The 26,272-nt window shown below is 34.5% G+C and overlaps 1 protein-coding gene across 1 annotated transcript; it reads right to left on the bottom strand.

Moving 5' to 3' along the window:
• Positions 1-6,114: 6,114 nt before the first annotated feature.
• rnf146 (ring finger protein 146) lies at positions 6,115-16,267 on the bottom strand. The gene is made up of 2 exons (XM_056449235.1): positions 16,077-16,267; positions 6,115-10,587 (listed from the first exon to the last, which is right to left on the bottom strand). The coding sequence occupies exon 2, from the start codon at positions 10,584-10,586 to the stop codon at positions 9,486-9,488; it is 1,101 nt and encodes a 366-aa protein (XP_056305210.1). The 5' UTR covers position 10,587; positions 16,077-16,267; the 3' UTR covers positions 6,115-9,485.
• Positions 16,268-26,272: the final 10,005 nt, after the last annotated feature.

Below are 26,272 nucleotides of genomic sequence, written 5' to 3'. Positions count from 1 at the left end.
GGGTTAGGGTGGACTGAGTTTATCGAGTTTACTGGGGTCACAGGGGTCTGTCCTGCGAGACGCTCAAGTTCATGAACCTCAAGTCTCCACTCTGTCTGAAGACAAGAACAAGATACTTGACATATTGCTGATAACCGAGACAGTGACGACTATATGTAGGGTGTTACTACATTTGTCACAATCCCACTCACTGTACAGTCATGCAGAAATCGCATGATTTACTATTGCGTCAGTAACATGCAATGAAATGTGTTTGTTGCAAGTTGGCAAGAAACAGAAGTAGTGTTAACCTTTTCTTCCCTGTTGTGACATGCCTGAGTGAAATAGCTTCTTGGTGTATTATTGGGCAGCCCAATCCAGGTATCTGGCACTGATGTTCGCAGAAACCCCTTATTCGTCATGCCTTAATATGGAGACATATGAAATGAAAGAGGACTGTCTAACTAATATACTATATGCATGTGATAAAAAATTGATAAAAACTAGAACCAATAATCCTATGATTATCCACTCAGTTCAGATCTGGTACAAACTTCAGTTGATGTTGAGACAAGAGGCGTTTCTCTCTCCCAAAACACCTTTACGGGGGAAAAGATTGCTTCCAATGTGCAATAAAAACAAACATTTTAATATTTGTGCAGATAAGGGAATTACACATTTAGAGCATTGTTTTGAAGATGGTGTTTTAATGTCATTTGAACAAATAAAAAAATAGATATAACATGACCAATAAAGAATTCTTTAGTTATTTGCAATTAAGGGATTGTTTAAGGGTCAAATAAAAAAAAAAATAGCCCAAGATACCCAATTTAACTGCTATGGAGGAACTGGTTTTCTCTGATAAACCTTTACATAAACCAATTTGTAGAACATATGATGCATTGATGCTAAGACAACCTTTGACTGACCCAGATAAGTCTAAAACTAGATGGGAACAGGATTTCGGGATACCACTAGATAAAGACCGGTGGGGTCAGCTATGTAGAGATGGGGTTACCTTCACTTTGAACTCCAGATTTAGACAAATCCAGTTTAATTTCTTGAACCAGCTTTATTATACTCCATCCAGATTACACGAATTTAAAAACAGTATTTCTCCCCTCTGTTTCAGATGCGGTATAGAAGAAGGTACATTTTTGCATTCTACATGGCTGTGCCCTGAAGTGAAAGTATTTTGGGGTACAAGTATGCAATATCATATCACAGATTCATGCAATTGATTGTCCATTGGATCCAGAGATATGTTTATTATATGTTTACCTCCAGCATAATCATGCTATTAAACTTACTGAAATATTGCTAACAATAGCTAAAAAGCACATTGCTTTAAAACGGAAAACTAACACTGATGTACCAATTGGACTGTGGATCTCAGAAGTTTGCAACTGTACACAATTGGAGAAGATCACATATTCTTTGAGAGGAAAGGGTGAATTATTTAAAAAGATTTGGAATCCATTTTTGAATTATTTGAATTTCACTGCTATGCAGATGAAACTCAATTATATATTTCAACTAAACCTGATGAGATGTCTGAACTGTCTAAGCTAACTGAGTGTATTAAAGATGTTAAAGACTGGATGACCAACAATTATCTTCTCTTAAACTCAGACAAAACAGAATTATTACTTATTGGGCCTAAATCCTGTACAATTAGAGGGATACTGAGTTAGCGTTAGCTCTACTATAAAAGATCTGTGTGTCATATTAGTCAGCAATTTAACTTTTAAAAATCATATATCCCACATCACAAAAACTGCCTTCTTTCATCTGAGAAATATTGCTAAGTTACGAAGTATGCTATCCATCTCAGATGCAGAAAAGCTAGTCCATGCTTTTATGACTTCTAGGCTGGATTACTGTAACGCTCTGTTTGCTGGCTGCCCAGCATCCTCTATTAACAAACTTCAATTAGTACAAAATGCAGCTGCCAGAGTTCTTACCAGGTCTAGAAAATTTGATCACATCACCCCAATTTTATCCTCCTTACACTGGCTGCCTGTTAAGTTTCGTATTGAATTTAAAATATTGCTTCTTACATATAAAGCTTTAAATAATCGAGCTCCTGTTTATCTAACCAATCTTCTGTCTCGCTACAATCCAATTCGCTCTTTAAGATCTCAAAACTCAGGGCTTCTGGTAGTACCTAGAATAGTAAAGTCGAGTAAAGGAGGTTGAGCCTTCTCATTTATGGTTCCCAAACTCTGGAATAGCCTTCCTGATAATGTCAGAGGCTCAGACACACTCTCGCAGTTAAAAACTAGATTAAAGACTCATCTTTTTAGTAAAGCATACACTCAATGCATCACACAGCGGTCTGACACATGAATGTGCTCCACACAGGTTTCTGCATCTCGTTTATATACACTATGAACCGCAGCTACGCTAATTATTCTCTTTATTTTCTATTATCACCAGGGGATACTCATCCCAAGGCCCTCAGACTATGCAGCGGCACTGATTCAATCCAAGAGCAGTGACAAGACGATATCAAGGTTTCCATAATCCTGGACCTGTACACTGTTCCCTTTAAAGATTTACCCGACGTGTCCTCGGGGGTTTATTTTCCATATCAAACTTGGGAAGTCTGAACTTGCAAAGAAAAGATGCAAGACTGAACTTTGTGTACTTGATATTGAGAAAAAGATCCAATCAGGTAGTGAAGGTCTGCTGCCGCATGTCATGATTTTGCCAAGGATGATGCGATCCTAGATTAACATCAACACAAGCTTATTATGAAAATGTAGCCATTTACACGTTTTGGAGATCACGAATTATGTAGCCAGAAGCACGTATGGCTGCATTTAATTTTTAAAATGAACGCTACGAGGCGGTATAACGCTGTTCCTTTTTGCGCTTACCTGCTGACCACTTACCTCCGTATGGACGGCTTTTCCCACTGTTACCAGTTTGTGCAGTTAGCTCACCATGTACATCGGTGGACTTGAGATGCAGAGAGGAGTTGACCACGATGACAGGGCTCGAGTCTGGTGAGGAATGGTTCCAGAAAGCGGGTAAGACAAAAACGGAAGCCAAAGAATAAAATAAACAAGTAAATAACAGAGTGATAATGCAGTAAAATCTGAAAACGTGGTAAAAATCAGGCTTTTCTTTTTCTGTATTGCTTTTGAAAATTGTCAGTTGGGTTTAGGGAAGTGGGCGGCACTGGTCAATAGATTGAAAAATCGATTGATTGGGTTTAGGGAAAGAGAAAGGTGGGTCAGTCAATCGGTCAGTCAGTCAGTCAGTCAGTCAGTCAGTCATTTAGTCAAACAGTCAGTCAACAGTGGCCTCTGGTGGATTTACGTGAGAACAGCAGGCGCGAATGGCACTTGTGAGAGAAATTTGTGATGTCAAAAACCATGGCCTCTGGTGGATTCACAAAAACTATAAAAAAAACATAGCTACTGGGAAGTATTAGGCACTCTCCAGAAATGTATATAGAGGCATGTTTTCAAAATGAGCCTGGGTTCATTATTATCTATGTTGATGATGGAACATCATTTTTGTTTGAAAATGTAATCCATACCTATTCCCTAACTCTAAACCCAGCCATACCAGTAAATTACTTCTAAAATCAGAGGGGAATAATTGTTGGATAACAATCATGTAGAAGTGCATAAACTTAACCGTAAGCCTAAACTCAACCTTAACTGTAAACGTATCCCCTAATTCTGACTAGCTGATTGGAATGTTTTTCCAGAATCAACATAGATGTTAATCCAGGCACAAGTCCTACTTGGTGAAATCAGGTTGGCGGTCTTACCAGGCCTCCGTTTTCAGAAGTCTCTATTTTCCCCATCCACACTAACACAGAGCAGCAGCATTATAAAATTAAAACGGCCTCTTCAGCATTTTTAAAATGCTTCATTTTCGGGGCTCAAAAACTCTGAGGTAGTGTGGACAGAAGGCGTAACCGTATGCGTTTTTTTTTTTAAAGTGTAAATGGAGCCTTAGCATGATTTGGCTTTGCAATTTATATTTTATGCCCTGCTGTGCTGGTCTTATTGTTATACGTTGTTTGATAGGTTTAAATTACCCATGGTCCATTCTATTAGTTTTGAAAGTGCTTTGTAAATAAATGATTTGGAGTTGAATGATTGCTAGAGTAATAGTCAGTAGGTGTTTGGGGTAATGTACAATGCAATCTGTCCAGCGTAGGTTGCCAAGTTAGGCAATAAATGTGAAATGCAAACATTCACAATGCTATCCCAGAAGTGAGACACTACTGTAGATAAATCCGTCCACCTCCCCTTAAATTGTCCAGACGTAATGATAGTCTTTTCTTTTCTATTGTGATGCATGACCAAGCAAAATGGCTTCTTGAACAAAACCTATTCTAACGTGGGGTATAATTTAGCCCATGGGGAATTTGTTGGATATTTGTGAGTTGCTATTAGTAGCTGTTGTGGGTGACAGGTTGATACTGCCGGTTAACACATTATCAGAGTTGTCAATAAGGAGGGAAGGGATGCTAATTTAATCAATGGTCACACGGGGAATAGTCAATACACTGGAGTAATGGACATTTTACTCAAGAAAACACTAGATTTAAAAGAAATCTGTACTGCATAGGAAAGATATGGGTCAAAGACAAAAGGGTGTTTAAGCATATTAACAGAAGATATTTTGAAGAATGTTGAAAACCTGTAAAAATTGACTTTCATAATATTTGCTTTTTAACCATGGATGTCAATGGTTACAGGTTTACAGCTATCGTCAAACTTTTTTTAGTGTTCTGAAAATAAAGAATCCTAGAAAGGTTTGGAACCACTTGGTGTTGAGTAAATAGTGAGCAAATATTTATTTTGGGTGAGCTATCCCTTAAATAAAATTTTAAGTTTACTTTAACAACATTTTCAATTTTTTTTCCATCATATATTTATACTATAATTTAGAGAAGACACACTAATGTGTCAATCACCACAACAATAGTCTGTGTACAAAGCCTAACTGGCATATACATGTTACATCAAAGACTCTAGAATACACAAGACATGTCACTCGTATCTTTTGAATGGGGAAAAGTGTAACAGTCAATATGGTGTATTTCAGCTTCATCCGGGTCTGTCGATATCACTGACTGCTGTTTATCTAATGTATTGCATGAGAAGCAGACACGCATGTGGGAGCGGAGGGTGTGGAGAAGCAGCTCATTTGCATTTAACGCCACAAGCCACAAAAACAGCTACACTAGTCTCAGACACTAAAACGGGCATATTCTGGAGGCTATAATTAATAATCTGATGAGTATTTTAAGATGAAACTTTAGACACATTCTAAAGTAGGGCTGTACGATTAATTGAAATCGAATTGCAATTTGTAATGTTGAGAGGCTGCGATATGAAATATTTATTATTTAACCTCCCCCACCCAGAGCAAATGCATAGCTGTCGTCTTACTAGCTAATTGAGTGAGCGCACTTTCGTTCTGCCCAATCAGAATTTTGCAACCGAACTAGGCAGAACGCCCATAATAAAAAACAAACAAACAAACAAACAGGAACAAGTGAGATGATGGCGTCTGCCACTTCAGAAGCATTAATAGACTAATTAATATGGGAGTAAAACAGCACGTCGATAATATGGGAATATCTTGGTTTCAAAGTCACAGGCACCAAACAAAACCAGATAAGAGCTGTCACAGAATTGTTACCACATTACAAGGAAATACAACAACCAGCACCTAAAAATGAACCACAGGTGGCTATATATACTAAAAACTCAACTAAAAGTACTGCCAGTGACACTCAATCTAGTAGCAAGCAACAGAAAAGTACAATTTCAGAGATGTTTGTTAATCTCAGTTAATATCTTCTCAGTTCCTTTTTTTTAACTAACACTCACTGCATTTTAGCAGTAAGAAGCTACAAAATAGATTGAGCTGAATCTTGACTACAAAATTAAATTAGCAAATTAAATCGAAATCGCAAAGATCTGTCAAAAAAATAAATAAATAAAATCGCAATTCGATTTTTTACCCAAATCACAAAGCTCTTTTTCTGGAGACACAAAAGGCTGATCTTACATCTTGTAAAAAGAGTAAAATAGGTTCCCTATAGGTTCCCTTTAAAGTAAACTTTGATAAACAAGTAAGAAATATTCATCAGAACAGTTTAATCTCAGACAGGAAACAGACAACACTTTATTTCTCAGATAAACCCAGTAACAAAACAACACAGTTAAAACAAACAAAAATACACCAAAAAAAGAAGAAGTTAAATTTAATTTTAGTTTGCATTTCGCGTTTTGTTGACAACAAAGGACCTGAACAAATGGAGGTGAGAATTAGGTTGAAAATAAGAACATTAAAAATTGCAAAAAAAAAAAAAAAACTTCGGTTCAGCTACGGCTGAAATCCACTCACTCGATTAGTGTGCTGCAGTCTGAGGACTACTTACAACTACAAATTACACCATCTGATAGAACTCGTCTTTCCCAGAGTTCAATGCATTGTAGTCCAGGGCTCCTCACAGCAACACATGCAAATCCATGAAACAGATAAAGCACACCAAGATGAGACAGACGAATAAAGACAAGTCGCTAAAAAATAAAACGCAAAATACACACACACACACACACACACACACACACACACACACACACGCGCAGTTAAAGAGTTTTAAACCTCACATTATGAAACACTTTAAAGTATTAAATGCAAGATGACTGAAGATTTTCTTATGACTAGAGCATGTTAAAGAGGAGTCCTTGGCAAAACTACAATAAACTTATTTCTCGTTAGGTTTTGCGTTTGGAATTATGCTGGTATTGCATCTACTACTGCTCGCCCTTTCCCCAAAACTTGTCACCTGTTGCAGATTATAAGCCTGCACACCAGGTGGTGCATTACAAATTCCGACATTTGCTTTAATGTGCTGACTGATGAATTAAAAAGCCAGAAAATTTCCATTTACAGCATAACTGTGCAATACTTAACTATTACACTTGAAAGTGAGGTCACAAAAAAAAGTTATTTTATTTTATAGCCAAAAAAAAACATGTAGTAGTCATTTTCTAAAGCCATGGAAGAATCTTTTCGGTTAAAAACCAATGTGGGATATTCTTCAAACTTCATTATATCTAAATTTGCATACTTAATGACCTCATAATCACTGGATAGTGGTCATGAACACTGTGAAAATGAAAACGTGTAGAGAATGTTCATATTTTGCCTCAAAATCAAAAGAGAATATACATTAAACACAAATATAACCTGCATTTAGGATAGTTACGATTTTCTGCATTGTGAAATTATGCATAATTATTCACATTTAAGAATTAAGAACAAAAATAAATACTATTTTTACGAACAAAATGCATTACAGCTATACGAGCAGAAAGAAATCCAGTACTGAAAATAATGACTAATAAACGGATTAGGATAATGAGAATCGCAGAAAAGTGTGAACTTAATATTGTGCTTAACTGTTATGAAAATGCTAAACCAGGGATGCCCAAAATCGGTCCTGGAGGGTCGGCGTCCTGCATATTTGAGTTCCAACCCCAATTAGACACACCTGAACCAGCTAATCAAGCTCTTTCTAGGTGTTCTAGAAACTTTCAGGTAGGTGTGCTGAAGGAAGTTGGAGCTAAATTAAGCAGGACACCCCTGTGCTAAACTCTTAGAGGGATAGTACACCCAAAAATGTTCATTGTGTCATAATTTACTCATCCTCCAGTTGTTCTAAATCAGTTTGAGGTTGTTTTTGTTTGTTTGTTTTTTAATATATCTTGCACAAAAGAGGATATTTTGTAGAATGCTGAAAACCTGTAACCATTGACTTTCATAGTATTGGTTTTTCCTACTGTGGATGTCAATGGCCACAGGTTTTCAGCATTCTTCAAAATATCTTATTTAGCATTCAACAGAAAAAAACAACAACTTAAAACTTCCGGTTTTGTAAAGGATGAGTAATTGATGACAGGATTTTCAGTTTTGGGTGAACTCTCTGTTCAATGTTGACACAGAAATGTGTAATTTATGGTACTTTAAAACAAATCCAAATGAAAATGTAATGGTCGGACTGATTCACATTATTTTAAGACAGTGTTTCTCAACCACGTTCCTGGAGGACCACCAGCGTACACATTTTCGATGTTTCCTTAACCAAACACACCTGAATCAGATCATCAGCTCATTAGCAGAGACTGAAAGACCTGTAATGCATAGGTCTCAATTCTTGAAGAGCTGCTGCGCTGCTCAGTTTTGCTCCAACCCCAATCAAACACAGCTGATCCAAATAATCAAGGTGTTCAAGACAACTAGAGACTATTAAGTAGGTGTGAGTTAGAGGTGGTTAAAGCTAAACTGCACAGAGCTGCGGCCCGCCAGGAATTGAGTTTGAGACCACTGGATTAGGATGAGAATTTCAGTGAAGTGTGAACTTAATGTTCTTAACTGTTATGAAAATGCAGAACTCTTAAAGGGATAGTACATCCAAAAATAATAATTCTGTCATAATTTACTCATCCTCAAATTGTTCTAAATCAGTTTGAGGTTGTTTTTTTGTTCTGTTTGTTCTTCAATACATCTTGCACAAAAGAGGATATTTTGAAGAATATTGGAAACCTGTAACTATTGACTTTCATAGTATTTGTTTTTCCTACTGTAGATGTCAATGGCTACAGGCTTTCAGCATTCTTCAAAATATCTTTTTTAGCATTCAACAGAAAAAAAAACTAAAAACTTCTGGTTTTCTGAAGGATGGATAGCTGATGACGGGATTTTCAGTTTTGGGTAAACTCTCGGTTTAAATGTTACACAGAAATGTGAAATTAACGGTTCATTAAAATAAATCAAAATAAAAATGTAACGGTTGGACTGACTCACATCATTCTAAGTCAGTGTTTCTCAACCACGTTCCTGGAGGACCACCAGCTTTACACATTTTCCATGTTTCCTTAACCAAACACACCTGATTCAGATCATCAGCTCATTAGCAGAGACTGAAAGACCTGTAATGCATAGGTCTCGATCTCAATTCCTGGAGGGCCGCAGCTCTGCACAGTTTTGCTCCAGCCCTATCAAACTGATCCAAATAATCGAGTTGCTCAAATAAGTCATGAACACCTTTATGAGTTGGATCAGCTCTGTTTGATCAGGGTTGGAGCAAAACTGAAGAGCTGTGGCCCTTCAGCAATTGAGTTTGAGACATGCTGTAAAAGATGTTGTAATGGGTGTGACAGACAAAAGAGACATGCAGTGCTGGTGATCCTCCAGGAACGTGGTTGAGAAACACTGTTCGAAGTTATGATATAAAAAAGCAAGCTTTATTGTAGTTTTGCCTGTATCTTCCATTTAAGAGTACAGCCCTGGTGCAGTCCTCTAAGACTGAAAGCGAAAGTCAAGCACTATTCTTACACTACAACCATCCGCCCTCATTCAAGACCGTCTTTCTCTGATTTTAAATGGTATCTTTTTGCATTTCAGAAATACCCAGCGCTTGTGGTAGTTGGGTAGGAGTCCTTTATTTGTGCTGCTGGTCAGACCTTCGTAACGGTGCACTGACCATCCGGGCACCCAGACCGATCTCCGCTATTCGCTGGTCCTCCACCAGGGGGCGGTCTGTCTAACTGCTGCAGTCTATGCCTACCCTGCGACCCGTCTGTGTGCTCATCTTCATCTTCATCCTCAACTTGCTCATCATCATCACTCATTCCAGATTCAGAATCATATCCAGAGGCATCGGGAGCAGCAGAGTCGTCTTCATCATCTGCGTCTTCCTCTTCTGGTTCTTGCTCAGTGGGGCTGATGTCGAGTTGGGCGAGAGTTTGTACGAGCTGAATGTCACTGGAGGATGCAGGACTGGTTAAGTGGCCACCCAAAATAGTTGGCGGTCTTACTGGAGCAGGAACAAAAGTGCCTTGCGGACGTCCTCCGCTGACCCCAGTGTCCGCTCCATCAGCTGAACTCTCTCGCTCAGCCGCAGCTCCATCTACACTTACGTCCACAACTGCTGGCGTTGGCGCTGGAACTGCTCCGGCTGACGCATTAGGATCTGGATCGAGTCTTAATCCCGCCACGCCTTTTTTAGGGATATCCACAACATCTCTCTTCATCCTCCTCCTCCTTCCGTGTTCGTTCCTCCTGTACTGCACCATGTTCTCCAAGTCGGCTACGTACAAGAAACCGGCGATTAGCATCTCGGCGCTCTTCTTGCCTTTGCTGAACGCATCTTCCAGCTCTCGGCTAGTCCGCTCGTCATACTGCCACCATCCGTTACGCCCCTCATAGTACCAAGCATGACCGCCGCTCCCCGTCCCGCATCCACCTGTCGCTGAGGCTTTCAGCTCTTCAGGCGAAAGCAAAGTCGGACGCTCCAGAAAGTCTTCAGGGACTTCACGTCTACATAGGGCACATCGTTTACTGTGCCAGGAAGCGCCTTTTACACAGAGGAAACAGAAAATGTGGCGGCACGGTAGGCGGACGGGATGGACACAGCTCTGCAGGCATATTGGACACTCCGGAACGGGCAGCGAAGGAGATGAAGGAGACCCACTTCCCTCAGGCACGGCCTCTCCACTCACCTTCTTGCCTGAAGTCAAGGAGTCCACGGTTAGGTTAACCTCACCACAGCTAGCCATACTGTGAAAAACATAGAAAAAAACAACACAATGTAAACCAGGAAAAGATGCACAGTAGGGTTGTGCAATGTGACAATTATCTATATCATACTGACAAAACAAAAAATATATCGTTTCATATTATGCTCTTTTCTTTTTGTCGTACCAAAAACTACATCGTTCATGATAATACTTAATTTGGGGCCTGTTTACACCTAGGCACTTCATTTGTTTTCTCTAATCGGGCCGCTATCTGATGTGTGAAAACGATTCCATTCATACTTGACCACATAAATGCGTCTCCGCTAAATGGTTATGATTCCAATCTTCAATAGAATCGAAGATTGATTCCAATTCTTCCAATTGAAGTCAGAATTATTAGCCCCCCTGAATTATTAGCCCTCCTGTTTTTTTTTTCACCGAGAGATTTTTTTCAACACATTTCTAAACATAATATTTTTAATTTCTAATAACTGATTTATTTTATCTTTGCCATGATGACAGTAAAAAATAATTTACTAGATATCTTTCAACACTTCTATACAGCTTAAAGTGACATTTAAAGGCTTAACTAGGTTAATTAGGTCAACTAGGCTGGTTAGGGTAATTAGGCAAGTCATTGTATAATGATGGTTTGTTCTGTAGACTATAGAAAAAAATAGCTTAAAGGGGCTAATAATTTTGACCTTAAAATAGTTTCAAAAATTTTAACTGCTTATATATATATATATATATATATATATATATATATATATATATATATATATATATATATAAATAATACACACACACACACACACACACACACACTATTAATTAATTGAATTTAAAGAAAAAGTGTTATATCATGATTTGTATCATTATCATGATTAACATGGTAACGGTATAATGTTATCACAGTTTATCATGGTTTGAACGTATATGATTAACATGGCGTAAAGATATTGTTATCTAAGATAGAAAATAATAATAATAATAATAATAATAATAATAATAAAAGTAACATTACCATAATAAATTAATCATTAAACACAGAATCCACAAAGAAAATAAATTCTTTTATTCAGTTTTTCAAAATACATTTATAGGGCTCATTAAAACCTTTAATGCCTTTAAAAACAGCATCATCTAAATTATATTTATCCCGGTTTATCTGCTAAATAGTTATAAGCTGTTGGTTTGTTTGTTTTTTTAATGGGAAAGCTTCAAACGTAAAGCTTTATTTTTATATATATATATATATATATATATATATATATATATATATATATATATATATATATATATATATATATATATTTTTTTTTTTTTTTTTTTTTATTACTTTTTTTTATTTTATTATTATTAATAAACTTGTTTAGGTTTTAAAATAAAAGATCTGTACACTCAAAGATATATACATTTTTAAATGCAACTGGTGATAGGAATTTTGTTTAATATACATATCACATTATTTTCGGAGACTATTATCATACCGCGAAAAAGTTTATATTGTTAAAACCCTAATATACAAGTCTATCCGAGAGACTTGTACAGTTGAAGTCAGAATTATTATCCCCCATGTTTATTTTTTTCCCCCCAGTTTCTGTTTAACGGAGAGAAGATTTTCTCCAACACATTTCTGAACATAATAGTTTTAATAACTCATCTCTAATAACTGATTTATTTTATCTTTGCCATGATGACAGTAAATAATATTTGACTAGATATTTTTCAAGACACTTCTATACAGCTTAAAGTGACATTTAAAGGCTTAACTAGGTTAATTAGGTTAACTAGGCAGGTCAGGGTAATTGGGCAAGTGATTGCATAAGGATAGTTTGTTCTGTAGATTATCGAAAAATATATAGCTTAAAGGGCTAATAATTTTGACCTTGAAATGTTTTTAAAAAAATTAAAAACTGCTTTTATTCTAGCCAAAATAAAACAAATAAGACTTTCTCCAGAAGAAAAAAATATTATCAGACATCCCAAAACATCACTTGGGAAATATTTAAAAAAAAAAAAAAAAAAACTCAAAGGCGGCTAATAATTCTGACTTCAACTGTATATGAGATTTTTTTATAATAATGCACAGAGAATTAGAAACTGCTGTCTACACAAAATTATGTCAGCATATAACAAACGGGACACTGTTTACAAACTACATTGCCTAAATCTGCAAAAGTCACGAGTAAACAGCAGCAGCTTGAGTTCTTTGTTCACTGTAGCAAATAAATCTCTTGCATTTCTCACTTCTCATCTCATAAGTACTCCACTTTTACAAGCAAGAGCACCATTTATGTAATGCATGCAAATAAAGCATGTGCAACAAATTCTAATAAAATACATCTGTTAATATTTGAAAGCAGATTAAAATCATCAAGACTGATCATTCACTCACCCCTCGCTTGATTCAAATCTGTTTGACTTGCTTTCTCCTATTAACCACAAAAGAAGATATTTTGAAAAAAGTTGGAAACCTGTAACCATTGACTTGCATGGTATTTCCTACAATAGAAGTCAATGGTTACACGTTTTCAGCTTTACTCAAAATATCATATTAGTGTCCAACAGAAGAAACTCATAAAGGTTTGAGGATGAGTAAATGTTCATTTTTGGGCGAACTATCCCTTTAAAAGTGAAACCAGAAACACAGTGAATGAGAGGAACCACTAAGTCTTTCGCAATCTTGACAGGATTTCTTCATTCACACTTAAAAGGCTGTCACAGATCTGTAAAGTTGTCTCTAATACATCCGTCTGGCTTGATCGCACAAATCATGTAACGTGCTCTTAATAGCATCTGGCCCAAATCAGACGCAGAAATGATCTAAATATATCATGACCCAAATCCTTTACAGCCAAACCATTTACGGGACATTTTATGATGCTAGAATTGAATATGCTACAATATCAGACACTCATTTTAGATAAGGTTTATAAACAGGAGGGGAGAAAGAACCCTTGAAACAAAGTAATAAGATAAATATTCAAATATATTGTCTTTTTTAAAACAAAAGAATCAGTTATGTTTATGAATAACAACGAGGCCCACACAAAAAAAATACACTCGCAGAAATTCACAGATTTTTAAGCCCATCATTCTATCTATTTATTTACATGTAAATGTGTAAATAATAATAATAATAATAATAATTGATATTTGTTCAGTTTTTAAATTAATTACAGTAATATTTAATATCGAATAATATGCAAATGTTTAGATAATTTATGTACAATACAATTTGTAATGTAATACTTTCAGTCTATTATTGAACGTATAATATGAGAGACGTATTCATTCATTTTCTTTTCGGCTTAATCCTTTTATTCATCAGGGGTCACCACAGCGGAATGAACCTCCTACTTATCCAGCATATGTTTTACGCAGCGGATGCCCTTCCAGCCGCAACCCAACACTGAGAAACAACCATACACTCTTGCATTCACATATATACACTACGGCCAATTAGCTTATTCAATGTGAGAGACCTGCTGTTGCTTTATTTCGATTATTAACCTTTTATTTATGTGTGGGTTTTCAATCTCAAAATGATTGCTTAAAATCCTGTGCAAAAATAGCAAAAAATAAATAAAGTCAGTAGATTCTGTCTACAATGAGCGAAGTTTAAAGTGGCAATAAATAAAAGTACAGTAGTTTCATATTTAACATTAATATGTAAAGATTTTTATCAGTCACACAACATAAGCATTTTAAAAAGTTGCACGTTTTAATGAAATCGAAAAAATTCAATTATATTTCTATAGATAGATAGACAGACAGACAGACAGACAGACAGACAGACAGACAGACAGACAGACAGACAGACAGACAGACAATGTGACTATTGCAGATACACACATTGCGGATAGCAAAAAATAAATAAGGTCAGTAGATTCTGTCTACAATGAGCTAGGTTTAAAGTGGCAGAGCAATAATACTTATACAATAGTTCCATATTTAACATTAATATGTAAAGATTTTTATCAGTCATGCGACATAAATGTAAAAAATGGCCATATTAATAAAATCTAAAACGTCAATTATACTTCTATATTTCTATATTTCTATAAGAGCTGCATGATATTGGACATATCTGACAGTGCCATGTTTTGTTTTGCCACAATATACATTGCGATATAAAATTTCACCAAATTATTTAGCTATATTTCATCTAGTTCGACTGAAGTCTTTTTCTATGCAGTGCATCTGCAAAAATTATAATAAATTACGAGCAAAAATAAATAAATAAACAAACAGAGCTTTATGGTTTTCCTAGGAGTCAAACAGTATTCAAGTACAAAGATGAAACAATCAAGTGTAAAAAGAACATAGGGAGGGGGGTTATCATTGTATAAATAATTTTTAAAATAGAATAAAAAATTTATTTATTTTAATCTTTAACAAATAATCTAATCCTGCGATGTGACTATTGCAGATACACACATTGCGGATAGCAAAAAATAAATAAGGTTGGTAGCGCTAGGTTTAAAGTGGCAGAGCAATAATAGTTATACAATAGTTCCATATTTAACATTAATATGTAAAGTTTTTTATCAGTCACACAACATAAACAAAAAAAAAAGCAGCACATATTAATAAAATCTAAAAACGTCAATTATATTTAGATTTTTATTTATATATAAGAGCTGCACGATATTGGAAATATCTGACATTGCAATGTTTTGTTTTGCCACAATATACATTGCGATATGAATAACATTTTACCATGCATGCATGTATGCAAGTGTGTGTGTGTGTATTTATTTATATATATATATATTTATATATATATATATATATATATATATATATATATATATATATATATATATATATATATATATATATACACAATACCATGTGTAAAATTGTTTTGTAGAATAAAATAAATGTTTGTCAAATAAAAACACAACACTACTAGACAAAAAACGCGTAAACAAAAGTAACAAAGGTTAGGCTTATTAGTGGAGACCTACAATATCATTAAAAAATTTCATAATATTCATACAGCAAATAGTTATAATGACAACAAAATAGACATATTGAAAACGATACTGTTAACAATAACAATAGATCCATTATGTTATATTACATCAATAAAACACAATATCGGTCGAACTGGGATAACCGTGCTTTTAAATTGCATTACAGGCCCAAATCCCTCAGCAACTCAACAGGAAACACAAAAATCGACCTATGTGCACATTTAACAATTATATTAACCAATGATATCCCTACATGCACTTTTAAATGTGATATTTCTGAGGTTTTGAATGTGCTAATGGTGAGCTCTGATATTTGATAGATCAGATTGAGGCCTGTAGACAGGACAACACCCTGACCAAAACACAGCCTTATTGCACATTACAAACAACCCCTCACCACTTCACTGTTATCGAAACATAAATAGCGAACATGTAAAATGACATATCTTCATCATCATCATCATTCGGCTTACTTGAACATATATTCAACATTTTTGGCGATTTTGCTGCGTCTTGTCTGAATGTCTTTCAGTTTACTCACCTGACAATATAGCCGAAATTTCGCCTTTCTTTAAGCGACGATTAGATCTGGCTCATCTGCTAGTCACCGGATGATCGATCATTGTTCGTATGTTGATGTGAAATGATCAGTAATAGCAGAATTCGCTCGACACAGACGAACACAATAATGTTTTCACGGCTCCTCTGTGATAATAAGACGGCTGAAGTGTGTTCGTGCGCATCAGCTCTGCGCAAAACCTGCGCAGAACCCTCAAAAATGGGAGTCTCTTATATCAAGAGATACAACATTGCTCGTGTTTTCAAGTGTGCTGACATACTGTGAGAAACAATACCCGAACGCCATGGATTTATATCTTCTTGAAACCCAGCAAAAAGGTGCAAAATATTTAAGTATTTGACAGAGGTACAATCTTTTTCTAAGTATTTTGTAAAAAATATGTTGTAGGTTTTTCAAACAAAACAACATGGCCTACCAGGATAGTTCAAACGAGCTCGAATAAGAGTCAGAAATCGATTCGTTTATTTATTTATATGTTATTTTTACCTTATCAGATAGTAACATACACTTTGTAGGTTTTATGAGTCTTCTTACATGTTTAAATGAAGTTATTGATAGACCCAATTGAGGCCTACTATTGGAGACAGTTATTTGATGATATGGTATGCTTTTCTCGACATATATAATGTATACCATGGTATTTTTAAGTAGAGTTTAGAGTATCATGTAAATATTGCAGCATGAATATATCTTTGCATTATCTATCTATCTATCTATCTATCTATCTATCTATCTATCTATCTATCTATCTATCTATCTATCTATCTATCTATCTATCTATCTATCTATCTATCTTCAAAGGGGTGCTAATAATTCTGACTTCAACTGATTTCTTTTTAAAATATTTCCCAAATTATATTTAACAGAGCCAGGACATTTTCACAGTATGTCTGATAATATTTTTTGTTCTGGAGAAAGACTTATTTGTTTTATTTTGGCTAAAAAAATCAGTTTAAATTTTTTTAAAACATATTTTAAGGTCAAAATTATTAGCCCCTTTAAGCTATATATTTTTTCGATATTTTCTACAGAACAAACCATCGTTATACAATAACTTGCCTAATTACCCTAACCTGCGTAGTTAACTTAATTAACCTAGTTAAGCATTTAAATGTCACTTTAAGCTGAATAGTGTCTTGAAAAATATTATTTACTGTCATCATGGCAAAGATAAAATAAATCAGAAATTGGAAATTAGAAATTAAAACTATTATGTTTAGAAATGTGTTGGAGAAAATCTTCCCTCTGTTAAACAGAATTTGGGGGAAAAATAAACAGGGGGCTAATAATTCAAGGGGCTAATAATTCTGACTTCAACTGTGTGTGTGTATATATATATATATATATATATATATATATATATATATATATATATATATATCAAATTTTTGTTATTTTTCTTAAAGATGTTTGGTGACCAACTATTATTTTAAAGTATATAACTGTTTAATAAAGCTGATTTGTTAAAATGCTCCAAAATATATTAGGCCGATACCTGCAAAACGATCAATCAATGAAGACATTTACCTGCCCGCACTATTAATTTTAAAAATATTTATTCATACAGGAATTATGGATTTACATATTTACATATTACTTTGCATATTTATTTATTGTTTCATTTATGCAGAATTCTGTGGATTTATTTACTCATTTATTTATCTATTTGCATATTTATTTATTTATTTATTTATTTATTTATTTATTTATTGTTTTAGCAGGATTCGTCCTTTATTCAAAAGGGCTATTCTAATTAATGAAATTTGGACACTTGAACCTTCAAAAATCTAAAAAGATTAAAAAAAAAAAAAAAAAAAAAAAAAAAATATATATATATATATATATATATATATATATATATATATATATATATATATATATATATATATATATATATATATATATATATAATAAATCTAGTTCATAATCTAGTTCTAATCTTTTGTTTGAATTAGCAAAGTCTCACTCTCGCATGGTGTCAGACTGCCTTTCTGAGACTTCCTAATGACCACATCCATCCATTAAGTGTTTTATTTTCAACAGTGTCACTAGATGGCACAACTGTGCTAGGGAGAAGAAGAAGAAAAAAAGTAGGAAACAGATGCTTGTCCTTTGGGGATTAGCAGTAGATCTGTCTACATAACCAACTAATTCAACTAGAAAAGAAATCTATTTTTATTTGTTGCAAGTAGGTTAAGGCCACGTCACATTGTACTCGTACTCCAAATCAGACACTTTCCTATTAAACAGCTCCTGAAAACTCAACACCTGGTGCAGAGGATCAGATTATAATGTTGGCGTCTTTCCATGTTGTGCTTGCCGAACTGCATTAATCTCAATTATAGGAGGCAGTACAGTAATAAACAGATCCAGTGCCTTTCCTAAAATATGATGTTCACACATACACGCTTGCAGGAATTGGGCATGTGCACCAGACACGCTGCAGTCCATCTGTAGCCTTGTTCTTCCTGTATTACACTGTAAACTCTCATGTTGCTGGATGTTCTTTGTCACATCTGTGCTCAAGGGAATGCCGTTTCATAGTAGATCAAATAACTCTTCTCTGTTTCCTAGTGTTGTGATGCAGAGATAATCAGTTGATGCGTGCAATCGTGTGTAATACACAGCATTAAATGAGAGATGTGCTTAAATTAGAACGGAAAAGGAATTCTTATATTCCCTGTGGCTTTGTTACGCTAGGATGGCTGTGTTGTAGTGGAAGTCTTAAGTGTGTGTGTGTGTGTGTGTGGGTGCCATATGCATGAAATCAATGAGTGCTCATTTTCCACAGCTGTTTAGTACGACGCATACAAACAATCAGTGTGAATGACAGTGGCCACAGGAGATCTTTCATACGAGACCTCCTCTGAGGATGTTTCATCCCTATAAGTTTCTATTTTACCTCTTTTCTCACCAAACTTTCCTCGAATAAAAATTTTTTAAAATTTATTTATTGAGACTTATGAACTAGAGCTGTGCAACATAGCTACAGTATACACTCATGGTCACTTTATTAGGTACACCTTACTAGCTCTTTTGCCTTCAGAACTGCCTTAATCCTTCGTGGCCAAGATTCAACAAGGTATCTGAGATATTCCTCAGAGATTTGGTCCAAACTGACATGATAGCATAACACAGTTGCTGCAGATTTGTCAGCTGCACATCCATGATGCGAATCTCCTGTTCCATCACATCCCAAAGGTGCTCTATTGGATTCAGATCTTGTGACTGTGGAGGCCATTTGAGTACAGTGAACTCATTGTCATGTTCAGGAAACCAGTCTGAGATAATTGGCGCTTTATGACATGGCATGTTATCCTGCTGAGAGTAGCCTTCAGAAGATGGGTACAATGTGGTCCTAAAGGGATGAACATGGTCAGCAACAATACTCAGGTAGACATCCTGCCTTAAAAAAAATACTTGTTTTTGAAATAACACAAACTATTAAATAAATAAACAAACACTATACATAGCAGCAGTTAAGCTGAAAAATATATGCAGAATTTCAGAATTCTTTTTTTTAAATTCATTTTACAAAATAATGGCAAAGTAACATTCAATGAATAAATAAATAAACACATGCATACATAGCAGCAATTAAACCAAAAAATATACTTGTGCATTTTATAAATAATTAAATAAATGATTAAAAAATATAGAGATGAGATGAAAAAAAATCTGCTAAAATAAAAAATATACTTGTGCATTTTTATAAATAATTAAATAAATAATTAAAAAATATGAGATGAGATGAAAAAAAAATCTGCTAAAATAAAAATATACTTATGCATTCTCATAAATAGTTTAATTAAATAATTAGAAAATATGAGATGAGATGTTTTAACGCTTTCATGAGGAGGAACCACATGCTCGGTCATCCTCCTTTCTGTGAAATAATTCATTCATTCATTTACCTTCGGCTTAGTCTCTATTTCAGTGTTTGACACTGCGGAATGATCCGCCTACTATTCCAGCAAATGTTTTACGCAGCGGATGCCCTTCCAGCCGCAACCCAGTACTGGGAAACACCCATATGCTCTCTCGTTCTCTCACAAACTCATACGCTACGGCCAATTTAGTTTATTCAGTTCACCTATAGCACATGTGTTTGGACTGTGGGGGAAACCAACGCAAACACGGAGAGAACATGCAAACTATATACAAAAATACCAACTTATCCAGCCAAGATGCAAACCAGCGACCTTCTTGCTGTGAGGTGACAGTGCTAACCATTGAGCCACCATGCTTCTTGTGAAATAATTAAGTATTATAAAATATCTAAATATTAATTATATTAAATTATAATATGAATGTCCAAATAAACACTACACTAGTCAATAAAACATGTATATGTTTGCTAATGCAAGTAACAAAAGCTAAGCTGACTGGTAGAAACTATATATAAACATTATACATAATATAATAAAAACATTTTAAAGTGGTAATAATATTCATCCGGCAAATTGTTACATAGCGGTGCAGTGGGTAGCGCTGTCGACTCACAGCAAGAAGTTCCCTGGTTCGAGTCCCAGCTGGGTTGGCATTTCTGGGTGGAGTTTGCATGTTCTCCCCATGTTGGCATGGGTTTCCTCCGGGTGCTCCAGAACATGATACTCTAACAAGTCCAAAGACATGTGCTATAGGTAAATTGGTTAAGCTAAATTTTCTGTAGTGTATGTGTGAATGAGAGTGCATGGGTTTCCCAGTGATGTGCATAGGTGTTTCATAGTACTGGGTTGCAGCTGGAAGTGCATCCGCTGTGTAAAACATATGCTGGATAAGTTGGCGGTTCATTCCACTGTGGCGAACCCTGATGAATAAAGGGACTAAGGCGAAAAGAAAATGAATGAACGAATGAATGAAATTGTTATACTGAAACCAAAATAATAGATATATTGTGTTGCTAACAACCATAACAATAAATCATTTTTGTTTTATTATTTAAAAAAACATAATATTAATACTTACATATGCAAATTTCTGTATATAATTGACTTGAATAATGTTATATTCAGCAGAACTGGGATAACCGTTCTTTAAATAGCACAAAATTATTCCTCAACAAATCAATTTTATTAACAAATGACCTCTCTACATACATTTTATACATGATATTTCATGTGAATGTGCTGATGTTGAGATCAGATCTTTGATAGATCAGATTGAGGCCTGTAGACAGGACAGCCCTCTTAATATCAATAACAGTTAGCTAATCTAAATATAAAATACACTGTTAACAATTTTTGTAAACTACACAGTATTTAACTGTAATATTAACTGTATTTTACTGTAGGACAGTTATGCGGTATGTTACTGTATTTTAAACTTGCATTGTGAAAATTACTGTATATTTTACAGTAAATATATGTAATACTGTCAATACAAATAGAGCAAGATAAATGGTGCTGTAAATGTAATACAGTATTTTCGCCGTAATTGATTTACAGTAAGTTCCTGGCGAACTGCTGCCAGTAAGTTACTGTAGATAATACAGGAAATTCTTAACAGTGTATGAACTTGTACATTTTCTTCCCCATGTCTCCTTTTCACCTCTCCGCTCACCAAACTTCCTCTCTTATTCCCACTTCCTTTATTGGCACTTCTGAACTATTTCAGCTTGGGCTCCCCGGGCCCCTCAAGGATGATGGTAGTTTATGAACCATCATCTAAAGCGCAGGAACTTGCTGGAACGTTTCCCCAGGGATCTCGTTCCTTTCTCCTCCTAACATGGTTTCTTCACCCCCTACGCCTTCACGAGGAGGAACCACACGCTCGGGCGTCCTCCTTTTTTTTTAACGTTTTTTCCCCTTTGAGCTGTGGCTTATTGTCAGCAGTTTTTCAACGCTCCTGTCACTTGCAGCCACCTGGTAACAATAAGATAGCATCGACGGAGGAGGCAGCTAAACTGGGGCGCTGTAATGAACGCACATACAGACTTGAAGGTACGAAAGTGCTTCGCCACACATTCATCATTTCCAGTTATTGGGGCTGCGTGCGTGGCAAATATTCTCCCTGTCATTGTTATTCGATGTATACAGTAAAATTAGAAATAAACAGATTGGAGGCGGATTCTGCTGAAGTTACACTCTGAAGGAAATGAGCTGACAGCAAAAGTATTGAAGGTCACGTGGGACTTTATTTGCATAGCCAGGCCATGGTATATAGGGGACACATCCATCATTATGTATATGTAAAAAAAAAAAAATAATAAATAAAATATATATATATATATAGTAAATAAAAAAATGGCAGGTTGTGGTTGCCAGAATTTTAGTCAAATATGGTAGTTGGATGAAACCAACGATATCTCACAACAAGTCGTAACTTTTCGATTCAGTGACTATTTAGTGTGATTTAGTACGTTTTGCTAATCCTCCAATGATGATTGGGTTTGGGGGTGGGGTTTAGTGGTGTCTACTAAGAATTAGCCACTAAACTAACAAAACATAAAATAGTTACATTTACTCGTGAGATTAGGCTGGAAAAAACCTGTATTTTAAATGAATACCAATAAACTAATAAATTTTTCCAACGCAATTCGTAACTTTTTGATTTAGTGGCTAATTTGTATGATCTAATTTGTGCAGTTTACTACTATTTGATAGTAATCCCGATGACGATTGGATTTAAGGGTGGAGTTTGTTGCCACGTCTCTTTTTTAAATTCGGACATTTTCGTATGACTGATCTTATACAAATTCGTAAGGATTAGCCAATAAACTAACAAAACGTAAAATAGGTACATTTCCTCGTGAGATCAGGCTGGTAGAAACCCTATATTTTAAATAAATACCTATAAACTAACCGATTTTCCAACACGATCGCACAGCAATTCGTTACTTTTGATTTAGTGGCTAATTCGTGAGAATTTGTATGATCTAATTCGTACAATTTACCACTATTTGATAGTAATCCCCCAATGACGGTTGGGTTTAGTGGTGGGGTTTGTTGCCATGTCTCCTTTTTTAAATCGTACATTTTCGTATGACTGATCTCATATAAATTCATACAAATTGGACATTAAACTGTCAAAATGAGAAATAGTTAAATTTCTTTGGAGGTCATGCTGGTTGAAAACCTATTTTTTTTAATAAATACCCATAAATTAACAGATTTTTCCAACGCTATCTCACGACAATTCGTAACTTTGATTTAGTGGCTAATTTTAACAATTAGATCATACAAATTCATACTCTTTACTACTATTTGATAGTAATCTCCGATGACGATTGGGTTTAGGGGTGGAGTTTGTTGCCACGCCTCCTTTTAAAAATCGTACACTTTTCGTGTGACTGATCCCATACGAATTTATACGAATTAGCCACTAAACTGACAAAATTTAAAATAGTTACGCTTCTTCGTAAGATCAGGCTGGCAGAAACCCTACATTTTAAATAAATACCCTTAAATTAACCTTTTTCCCAAAACAATATCACGGCATTTTGCAACTTTTTGATTCTAATTCGTATGAATTTGTATGATCTAATTCTTACAATTTACTATTATTTGATAATAATACCCCAATGACGGTTGGATTTAGGGGTGGGGTTTGATGCCATGCCTCCTTTTTTAAAATTGTTCATTTTTATACCACTGAACACACATTTGTACAAATTAGTCACTAAACTGACAAATCGCAAAATAGTTATGTTTCTTGTGAGATCAGGCTGGATTTTCTTATGTTGTGATTTTTTTTTTCAACTTTTGATGTTGAAATGTTAAAAAAAGTGACTTTTATTGACATTTTTAATAGTGGAAAGTGATATTGTCTAGGTTAATTCTGTATATATTGTTTCTTATACAGTATAATGTTTCAAACTTATTGTAAAATGTCAATAAGTTAAACTGCGGTTGAGTTTTTAACATCAAAAGTTGACAGAGCAGAGATCAAAATCCCATGATGCAATTCGTTACTTTACAGACGTAAAACACCCACGAATCACAAAATAAGGAAACTGTTAGTTAATGAATATTTTTAGTGTTTAAAATAATTTCAAAATTCATTTTAATTAATACTTAGTATTAATACACTAATGTTTTTTTTTTTACACATTTTTTCTGTTACACACAAAATCACAGCCAAAAGTAAGTGATGATGAGAAACATAATAATAAGACGTTCATGTCATTCACACGACTACTAAACAGCATCATGGCGATGCGCAGCACTATAGTATGCAACAAACATTATTTATTAAAATTAGATTAACATAATTCTCTGCTGTGCATAATCATACAGGGAAAGTCAATTTATGTTATTTACCATGTATATTAAGGAAACTCATTGTTAGGTCACAGATGTTTTTACAATTAAATTCACAGCCATTGTTTACAGTCGAAGATAAAAAAAAAATTATACAAAATATATATTTTTTTGTATAAGACATAAACTACTCAGTAAAAACAAATTATATTTATTTTGAATATTGAGAATTGCAGCTTTTAATGTAATAACACTATTTTGGAAAAAGCAGGAATTCACATAAATAACAGACAGATTTATAGTCTCTGCACTCTATGGAAAGATGACATATGAAATAAAAAGTAAAAGAATACATCCTGAAAAGATATGGGCACCTCTAAAAGTACAGTATAATCTGTAAAACTATATATATATATATATATATATATATATATATATATATATATATATATATATATATATATATATATATATATATATATATATATATATATATATATATATATATATATATATATATATATTTTATAATCCTCCCTTCCTCAATAATCTATTAATTTAATATTTTTGTCTTAAAATTGTTAGTATTTGTTTTTTAATTTATTAAAATAAAATAAAAAAAATAAATAATATATATAAATGTATATATATTTATTTATTTTTTAAATTTATTTTAATAAATTAAAAAACAAATACTAACAATTTATATATTTATATATATCTCTTTATATCACAGCAGGAAGGTCGCTGGTTCTTGTTACAGCTGGGTGTGTTGGCATTTCTGTGTGGAATTTGCATGTTCTCCCCGTGTTTGTGTGGGTTTCCTCCAGGTGCTCCAGTTTCCCCCACAGTCCAAAGACATGCGCTATAGGTGAATTTAATAAACATAAGTATATGAGCACAAAAGTATATGAGCGAGAATGTAAGAGTGTGTGGGTGTTTCCCAGTACCGGGTTGCGGCTTGAAGAGCATCCTCTGGGTAAACATAGGCAGGAAGAGTTGGCGGTTCATTCCGCTGTGATGACCCCTGATAAATAAGGCACTAAGGCAAAGAAAAAACGAATAAATGAATGTTGGTGCTGTATCATCTCAGTAATAACTGGGAAAATGTGTAGGGAATGAGGAATAACTGTCTGGAAAAATATGTCTTTAATGAAAATGTTTATTGGCATAATTGTACTAAACGTGTTTGAAATTGAAAGACATAATAAGGTATTAAAAAAAAGTACAGTACTTATACTGAAAAGTTTTCAACATAAACTTCTGGATATACTGCAGCAAAACACCCAAGCAATATCCTCTGTGACAGACTATAAACTTCAAGCCAATTAAAAGGCAATTATGCTTCAATTTTGGCTAAACAGAAAAAGAGCAACATCCAGAATATGCATCCAAAGTATTAAACATTTATGACCCCTATAAAATCTACAAATAGAGCCAACTTTCCTAGTTGTGTTTAAATTACTGTTGAGAATCATTCGATGAGTGTTATAGGCCGCTAATTTGTGGAATGATTATGATAATTAGTATGCAGTTTTAAGCTAAGGTGTTATAAAACACCCTGAGCTAAGTCTTGGAGTTAATGTATGACAGAATTTAAACCTCACCGCAATAAAGCCATGAAAAAACAGAGCTGCATTTTTGCCTCAAGATTATTAAACATTTATGACTGCATTACATCTGCAATTTGGGGTAAAAAAATTATTTAGAAGAACAGCTTTCTGTCTTGTATTTAAATTGCTGTTGAGTATTCAGTAAGCATCACGGCCTGATAATTTGTGGAACAGTAATGATAATAAGAATGTGATTTCATTTTATGTTGCTGTGGAATACAAACATATTTTGTGTCTGTGTATGTGTGTAAGTGCATACTTGTAATTCTGAGCATTCAATAACTTTACATTTCAAGGAAATGAAACATTAGTTGTTGCAAACTAAACAAACTGTTTAAAATAC

This window comes from Danio aesculapii, chromosome 23 (assembly GCF_903798145.1).
Source record: "Danio aesculapii chromosome 23, fDanAes4.1, whole genome shotgun sequence".
NCBI lineage: Eukaryota > Metazoa > Chordata > Actinopteri > Cypriniformes > Danionidae > Danio > Danio aesculapii.
The sequence above is the reverse complement of the archived record's forward strand: the minus strand, read 5'-3'. Positions and strand labels throughout refer to the sequence as shown.

What these genes read in the sequence shown, in the direction of transcription:
- rnf146 (XM_056449235.1), bottom strand. Translation starts at nt 10,586, where the DNA reads ATGGCTAGCTGTGGTGAGGTTAACCTAACCGTGGACTCCTTGACTTCA.